Source organism: Limulus polyphemus, unplaced genomic scaffold, assembly GCF_000517525.1.
Source record: "Limulus polyphemus unplaced genomic scaffold, Limulus_polyphemus-2.1.2 Scaffold1761, whole genome shotgun sequence".
In the NCBI taxonomy this organism is placed as follows: domain Eukaryota; kingdom Metazoa; phylum Arthropoda; class Merostomata; order Xiphosura; family Limulidae; genus Limulus; species Limulus polyphemus.
This window is the reverse complement of record NW_013667371.1, coordinates 110,937-120,511: the sequence shown is the minus strand read 5'-3', so window position 1 is coordinate 120,511 and position 9,575 is coordinate 110,937. Positions and strand designations below refer to the sequence as shown.

The following is a 9,575-nucleotide window of genomic DNA, read 5'->3' as shown; positions in this document are numbered from 1 at the left end:
TGTTTTTAAATTGTGTACCAGTTTAACGTTGAATATTATTTATGATTTTAACTTTATACACAAGTGCCAAAATACTGTAAGTATCTTATCAAGTGTTACAAAAATCAACTACACAAAGTCCACACCTTTTCTCTCATCCAACAAGTAACATTCTAAAAACAAAAAGTTAGTGATCGGAAGAATCAATCTTGTTACATGCAGCTGCTACAAGTCTGTTAATTATATGAATTTAGTTTCTTCAATAGACTGACTCCCTTTCAGAGTCAAATCTATTTTCTGTGTGTTTCTAAACTCATCTACTTTAGTAAGCTTAGGATGTAAAGAGCCCTAAATTAATTCTACTAATATTTATTAACTTGTCTCACAAAAGTTACATCAAACAATTTTCACTCTGCAAACTATATCAATACAATTTTAAAGAACATATTACTCTTTTTTTTCTCAATTAACTCTTAACAAAAAATACTTTTGTTACTAAACCATATGATTTGTTTATTACCACTGCAAATCTAATATTTGTTATGGAGGGGAAGATATACTTTTGACATAACAAAAAATATCTTCTATATTCAAGTTGATTAAAATATGTTAAATACTATTAAATCCCCAAAATAGTAGTTTTTACTGAATTTCAGTTAAGTTTTTAGGCAGCAGATCATATCATGGGAAGTTTAATTCAAATCACACACAATTTCAGAATTTCTAAATATTTTTTATAAAACATTTCATGCTATAGATTATTTGCTCAATCCATCAGACCAAAGTAGTTACAATAATAATAATATAAATAAGTGAAACAGAGCAAATACACTGTCTGAGGCTCACTTTAAAAGGACCAAACATAACTAAGAAAAGAAGTTTTAAAATGAGTTGTTTTATTTTTGATTTCACACAGTTTAAGTTGGAAGTCAGTTAAAGTGAGAAAAAAATGCTATATGAAATTACAAATGGAATAAGCCACCTTAATGAGTGAATAATGAAAATATAATAACAATTATTAACTAATTCACTGATATTGTTGATTACCAAATGGTCCTGATTGTGAGAGTTGTGAAGGATCCTCCATCTGAGGGTTAACTGAAAAACAAAATTAGAGATTAAGAAATTCTGATCTATTATATGTATAAGACAACTGAAATTTAATTAATCTATTTGAAAAAGTCCAAATAATCTAATTCCAATTTAATACTTAAATAACTTTATTCTTAATATTTTGATCACTTCTAGAATCTTGTGAGCATTTGAATATTGCATGCAAGGAACATTTTCAAAAACTATTTTCAGTACATCATTTGCTTGTTTGTTTGATGAATTTTGTGCAAAGCCCTCCAAGAGCTATCTGTGCTAGCCATACCTAGTTTAGAAGAGCGAGACTAGAGGTAAGGCAGTTAGTCATCACCATACACTGCTAACTCTCAGTTAGGCTACTTTAATTGAAAAGAGATGGAAAATCACATTATAATACCCCAACAGGTAAAAAAAGTGAGTCTGTTGATGATAAGAGTTGAATCCAGAACCCACAGACTGCGAGTCTAGCACCCTAACCACCAGGCCCTCACAACATCAATTAGAAACTGCAAGATGTTACATAACTTGTCAAGAAATTAATTTTCAGGTGTATTTTGTGCCTGAAAGTACAAGAGACTTTCCTGAATCATTTGTTGTTTGGACATTATTTGTCAACTACAGTAAATATCTCATTTATGGTCTCCTTAAAACAACACTAAAACTGTTCTATATCTCCATTTGATCTTATAGAAATGAGCTTCTCAAAATTCCAACAAAAACCATGATCCTTGCTATTAAAAGAACCTTATTAAGATGCAAATGAAATTTTTATTCTGATCACGATAGCATTTTATATACACATGCAACTTTTCTCTTACACAATAAAAAACTACATAACTTGTGATGCAGACAGGTCTTCAATATATATTGTTGCTGAAAAAACTGCAAATGTAATTAAAGAATGACGCAGCAGCCTCTACATCCTAAACACAATCTCCTTTTTAGAAATTTAAAACATCCAACAGTAACTCTCATTGTGACAAATATATAACAAGGCAAAGGCTGTGCCTAAAGCATTCAACATTGTTCCCAGAATGAAGAGAGAGAGAAAACATCAAAGATGAAGTGAATCCAATTATAATAAAGAAACACAGATGTAACAAGTAAAGGTCATGTCTAGAACATCTCACTGTAACTCATTAGAACACAGATATGTAACAAGATGGTCATGTCTAAGGCATCCAACTATAACTCTCACGATAGTGTCATAACAAAATATACTGCCATCTATATAAAGTCCATTTGTTTGTTTCTTTTGTGCAAAGTTACACAAGGGCTATGCTCGCTAGCCATCCCTAATATTGCAGTGAAAGACTAGAGGGACTGCTGCTTGTCATCACCACCAACTCATGGGTTACTCTTTTACCAATGAATAATAGGATTGACCATCACTTTATATTGCCCCCATGGCTAAAAGGGTGAGCATGTTGTGAGACATGCATTCATGCCAACAATCCACACACTGCAAGCCAAGTGCCCTAACCACCTGGTCATGCCAAGCTTATAAAGTTCATTTCCAAATAAATAATAGCATCATGATATTACTGAAACTATCATTGTTTATCAATAATGTTGATTGTTAAAATTTGTTAAGTTGATCAAGTATATAAATCACACAGACTCAAAGGTATGCAGATTCTTTTCATGTGATGATAGAAACATTTTAAAGCAATACTCACTAGGTTTAAACTGCTCAGCGGAATACCTGGTGAATAAGATTCCAACACCTTCAATCAAAGCCAGTAGAACACCACCTACATGCACAGAAAACAGAATTTACCTTCCAAACAAATTATAAACACAGGAACATAAATATTTCAATGTTCACATACATAACTTTTACTACAAGCTTTATTAAGATTTTCCAATGCATGTGCTTGAATAAATAAAATGAATTCAAGAATGTTAAGTGTATAAAATACAATTAATTCTTCTAGAACACATCTTAAAAGACTATTTAAAAGAAAAAAATTTTTTGCAAACACAATAAAAATATTTTGTTCACATTTCAAGTCCATGGTGGCATACAAACATTAGATATAAAATTAAGGTTCTCTTATAAAATAGTAGAAGCCCTGTACAATGCACAAACACAGAGAAATGCTTTATCAAATACAGAACATATCCACAACACAACATAACTAGTTCTAAAATTATACTTCTGAATTTTTAGGTTTCCAGAGATCAATATTACTGATGTTGCACAACTTTGTAGTACATTAATTAAAATAAACTTATGATACAAAAACCAAAAGATTGAAGAAATTCCTTTTTTTTGTTACACCTTATTTAGAGTAAGTCAGCATTAGAATAAAGTAAAATAACAGATTTATTACATGTTCATTAAGGCAAAGCAGTGACGTAAATATGTGATCATGATTTTTAAACAAAGTATTTTTACTGAAGATTTGTTTGTGAGCTAATGAAGCCTTTACTAAGTCACTCCCAATGAAAGGTGATTTTCATACTACGATTAAAAATACTTATTTTCATTTTACAGTTTTCATATTTCACTTGCATAACCTCAAGGACCTCTTATATATGAATATCAAGTTTTTTGGTAAAACTTTATACTTTATCTCTTATTTTCTCTACCCCAAGTAATAACTGTACAAAACACATCAGTGTACAGTGAAATGAAAAATATGAAATAAAAATTACATTTATTCTTCTTCTTTGAATCCATAATTATCTCAAGAGTATCCAATCACTTATCTTCACTGTTTCAACTGCTGACTTTTCCATGTCTTTCCTTCTAATTTTAATGTTTTATATCCAGACTTTGTTTTCAAGGAACTTGTTTATCACTCCATGGAAATTAATAAAACACAGTTGGAGCCATTTCCCCCAGAGATAATGTAAACAAACCAATCAAATTATAATCGTGAGCTCATGTTCCTAAGTTCAGTCACTAGAATAGAATAACCTAAAACTATTCTACATATCTAGATTTATAAGTAAGCTATAAATAGTTTAAAAAAATTATATCATGTGCTTGGTGTTGAAAATCAATTATCACAGATAAAGAATGGATAGCTAATTTTCTATGTATACCTGCTAAGTGAAAGAAACAACTATAACATGTTTTACGTATAGGAGAATCTACTTTTTCTATTGGTTAGAAAAATGTTCATCAGCCATGTATAAGTATGTGAGTGTGTGTATATTTATATACCTGTCTTGAAATGCAGAACAAAAGGGAGGGGCTTCTCTGATAGGTTTGACAAATTTATTGATACCTCAGTAAATTTAAAAGGTACGAGATTCAAATTTTACATTCTTCCTTGTAATTATATATAGTTTGTGTTTCTAATTGGTTGAACACTGAGAGCTGTATTACTGAAGATATAAAATCTAAAGGGGAGAATTCAGGGTGCATACTTGAAATGTGACACAAAGAAGTGAAGATTATAACTCTGACATAAGCACTTTAATCCAACCATTCAAGGAATGCCATAAAATGAATTGGAAACACACTAAAAAAATAATTAATAAATCATTCAGTAAACTTTTAAGTTGAGTGAAAAAGAGAACTTAAAAGTAATCCTATACAGAAAATGGGTAAATAAAGTTAATGACTATTTATAAGCATACTTAAAGAAATTTACTATCAACAACCATGAAAATGTTCAGTAAGAAATTCCTGACTATTTAGGTTATTTACATAATAGATATGTCATCACTCCCACTGACACAGCAGTTAACTTTTTATTCGTGTGTAAAAAATTATATTACAACTTTATGTAAAAATCAAGGGTTTAATTCAAAAAACATTGTAACAGCTTTAGGTAATGAGGAGTACAAACACTATAAAACCAATATAGATATCATACAAACACACATTAGAATTTTATTAAATGATGGAATACATTCTTTTAAAGCTTATAATGTAATACCTAAAATATTTTGGGTTCCCACAACTACATAAAACACCATATAGGTTTTTTGCCACATCTAAAGAACCTACAACTGAGAATTTGTCAAGGTAAAGGTCTGAAATACATTAAAAAACATGTAAATATGAGAGGACCAGTATTAATCCATTCAATAACAGTAATTCCATTGAATTTAAAGAGAAAATTAAAGGTTTTTAGCCTAAAACAATATAGATTTTTGATTTAAGATGCAACATTCCTATTACATTAGTAAACACAAATTTCTATGACAGTATTACTTCCAAACATCACCATTGTTTTACATTGAATAAATTTTTGTAGGTTATATATTTTTTACTTGAGAACACATTTGTCATTTGTTCAATTTAGTAAGCATGTCTTCCAACAAATACAAGAACTTCCAAAAGGATGTAACTTCAACACACAAGTTGGAGATTTATGTTTTTTCAAACTTGAATTTATAGGCATAACAAACCTAACTAAGAAAGACTGTTTTGATGCTTTTCACATTAGTCAGGCTTGTATAGATGTTAACAATATTCTTGTATCCAATTATCAAGGTTTTCTTGACTCAACTAAACATATTTATTGATCAATACTCAGTCTGATAAAAAACTTTCTTTCACTACAAACAAAACACATTATCTGGATTTAGATATCAACATCATTATTCAAACATTCAAGTTCAAAGTTTTTAATAAAACACACACTTTAAATTTCAATCTATACTCTTTCCACTTCCTATTAAATAATGTTAGATATTTTATTACTCCCAGCTTATTAGGTACAATTCATTCAACATTACAAGGTTTTTTGGATAGAGCTCGTAAACTCGCACTTCTTTCACAAATTAAGTTTTTCCTATCACACCTTAAACACAAAATTCATTCAATTTTGCAGAAAACTTAATAACAGTCTTGCTAACAATTGTGGGTTCAAAAGTTTTACACAACATCACAACCTTTTCAAAACTTTCACACTTACACTTAAATTTCTCAAAAATTGATTTAACTTAACTAATTTAATGTTATACCATATATGGATCTGTTATATATCTAGTATTAACTATATATACTAATGGGAGGTAAAACTAGTAGTGGTCAATAAACTAAATGGTGAATTATTATGTTTATAGTTTTTCCTCATTACATTATCATATTTGCTATTGTTGTCCTAAGTCCCATTTTCTTGAATGTTAATGTTTCAGCTGTTACAGAATATTTTACTTTATATATTACGTCCTGTTGCCTTCTTCATTTGTTTTGTTAAATGACAAAAGTTAGTTAAAGTCAAATTAATTGTTTTATACACAACTCACAGTATGTTTAACATACTGTTTTTTCTTTTTATTACATTACTATGACTATATTTTAATTACAATACCAATATTATAGTTTTCATTTTACAAAGCAGGGATTCACTTAATTTCTTTTTATTGTTGTATCTTTGTAAACATCAGTTTTGGCTGTAATATTAGTAACGTCCTGCTACTCAACTCTACACTTGAAGTTAACAACTACTGTTTGTATGACCAAAAGTGAAATTTACTCGTTTCTTTCTTTCTTTAATGTTATTTTTTATTAATAGTATTAGTTAGAATGTTTCAAGTATCTAGTTTTATTACTATTAATTTTTTATTGTTATACTTTTATTAAGGAGATTGTTTTGTACTGTTAGTACAAGACCATCTGGTAGTTACCCTGGAGTTTTATATGGTATTCCTACAGTTAATAAGGAAAGTTGTCCTGTCAGACACATTGTCTCAACTGTTGAAACTAATAACCACAAACTTGCTGTTTTTCTAGTGAAATATTTGGGCATATGTGCACAAAATAACTATAATACTGTGAAAGGCAGTTTCTACTTTCTAATGATTTGCTTAAGTAAAATGTTGCTGTAGAATCTCTGTATACTAATATCCACTTAGATGTTACAATTAGAAACTGAATTGATTTATAAAAATGAAAATAATGAAACTGGACTACCCAAGTTTGTTTTCCAGCAGCTGTTGAAATTTTCTGCTAAAGATTCACATTTCCTCTTCAGTAGAATTATTTATGATCAACTGAATGTGCTGCGGTGGGTTCGAGACTGACAACTCTTGCCAAATTATTTTTGTGTTTTCATAAAGAACAATGGTTGAATGGCTGTCCTGACGGCTTTAAACAGATATATTAATCAGAAGTATGTGGATGACACATTCTTTTATCTTCAATGACCCTGAACATGTTAATCAGTGTCCAGAATGTCACAACAGTCTTCATAATAGTATCAAGTTTACTACTGAACAACTAAAAAAGATCACAAGTTTGCCTTTCTGGACATGTTCAACACATAAAAACAAAGGCAAATTTGAATGTGAAATCTTCCATAAAAAAGGAGATTTACAGGTTTATATATCAATTTTACCAGTTTCACTTAACTGTTTCTCATGAAAAAAAATTATTTAGATCTTGGTTCATCATGCTTACAAGGTCACTAACACATGAATATTTACATAAAGGACTATATAGCATGTGATGTTAGTGAAGAAACACCTATACACAAGTGTTTTTCATAGAACTTATCCACAGATAAACCAGAATGTAGATTTAAGTACAGAATATCACTGCTAATAACATATAATGTTGTCTACAAATTTACATATCCTAAATGGTACTCAACATATATTAGGTCTACAATGAGTTGGTTGATAATACATACAAGAGAACATGCAAATTTGTTAAGCACAAAAAATTTTAGTATTAAAGATCACACTATCCAAGATAGTAATAAACACATCAGCATTCAAGATCCTAGCCAAATGCAATAATGAGAAAATTCATATATTAAGACCTGAACTGAATGAAACTAATTCATCTATTTATTTACTGTTGAAAATTTATTTTTTGTCTTCTCACCAAGTTAAAATAATTGCTACCTTAGTAAATGCAGTTAACACTAACCTATATATCCTAAGCTAGCCAAATCTTGAGATATTATTGAATGTATGATTAAAATTATTATTAACTGATGAAAAAATATAGCTAATGAATTATACTTATTACTTGGTTGATTTTTAGTATTAATCTAAATAATAGCTTTCTTTGACCAAAAGTTATTAAGCAAAATAAAACATACCAATGACAGCTGATCCTACCATTGCACCAGCTCCATCTGAAAAACAAAAAAGGTGAATTACCTTTTTAAAATAAAAGTAATACATACACACATCATGGCTGAACAAATCTATTTATAGTAAAAAAACCTAGATCTTCAGCATGAATCATAAATACAATGTCAAAAAATTATGTTAAAAATAAAACAACAGGACACATTAATGAAACACGTTTACTGAAAACTGTGGAAAGAAAAAAACTGTAGGATCAATGCTAGTTTAAAAGCATTTTTTTTTGGTATTCATAATTTACATGATTATGGAAGTAAAATATGTTATGTTATTTCCACAAATTTTAGTTACTTAAAATAGAGTTTACACTTTAGGCCTAATTTCTGTAATAAGATAACAGTGAACTGAACACAAGCATTCCAACACGACAACTACTTTCTTGATGATGCTTCAAACAATATAAACATTAATCTATTAACTACACTTGTTTTTAAAAACACATTGGTATTTTAGTCAGTCAGAAGCAGCATATCAAAAATACTTAGCAAATGAAGCAGATATAACCAAAGTTTTAGTACTATTATAGAAGTAATGAACAGAAAATTTGAAGTTCTGGTATCAAATTACAACATGTTATTACCATATAGTTGTATAATAGTTCAATATCAATGTATTTCAAAAACCTTGGTTTACTTTTTATTATTATTATTATTATATGTATAAGGCTAGATGGTTATTAAAAAAACTGACTTCGAACAGCAAGGATAGCTCCTGTCAGTGCCCCACTTGTTATAGAATTCCATGGGTCTTCTTTCTTCCTTATATGAACCATAGTACAATCAATAGTAGAGAATAGACCACCCCAAACAGCAAAGTTTCCTATGCATTAAAATACATTAATAAATCTAGTGTTTCTAAGTTACTATGTAGCAAAAATACCTTGATGTTCACTATCAATAAAGAAGACATTTTAATGAAGTTTTAAATGAAATGTGAACAAGATATCATTGAACTTCCACATTAAAAATCTGATTAATGAAATTAGTTGTAACTAAATATTAACTGAAATTAATCTGAATACACACTAAATGGTTTTTTTTCAGAAATTTAGAACTTTCGGGTATATAACATTTGAATATCTGCAGCTTTAATATGGAAAGCATTAATGCAATTTATTCTCACATAAGCTACAAATATAGTGGTATAGTGTGATAAAATATAAAACAGCTTCAGTTTTACTTTATTTAAACCAGACAAATGGAGCAAGAAGATATAGCAGTTATTTAAAATATATATTATAGGGAAGTAAGCATTACAGCGTATTATCTAATTTATAATCCCTCAACAGTGCTAAAATTTTGCCCTTGTTGTCTGTATGTTATTACTAGGCTAAGCATATGACCTTGACATTTTCATAATGCTAAAGTTCTTGAATATTTGATAAACATATTCCTACCTTTCTAATCACACTATGAAAATTGATTATATTTATTCTGTTGCTT

General features: G+C 29.1%; 1 protein-coding gene across 1 annotated transcript in view; it reads right to left on the bottom strand.

Annotated features, from left to right (window-relative positions):
* Positions 1-332: 332 nt before the first annotated feature.
* The window catches only part of LOC106464856 (mitochondrial import inner membrane translocase subunit Tim17-A-like), a 17,567-nt gene continuing 8,324 nt past the window's right edge, over positions 333-9,575 (bottom strand). The window contains exons 4-7 of the mRNA XM_013925013.2: positions 8,824-8,952; positions 8,085-8,120; positions 2,748-2,822; positions 333-1,077 (exon numbers count right to left, since the gene is read on the bottom strand). Coding sequence (XP_013780467.1) covers positions 1,007-1,077; positions 2,748-2,822; positions 8,085-8,120; positions 8,824-8,952 — 311 coding nt within the window. The 3' untranslated portion in view covers positions 333-1,006. The remainder of the gene's footprint in view (positions 1,078-2,747; positions 2,823-8,084; positions 8,121-8,823; positions 8,953-9,575) is intronic.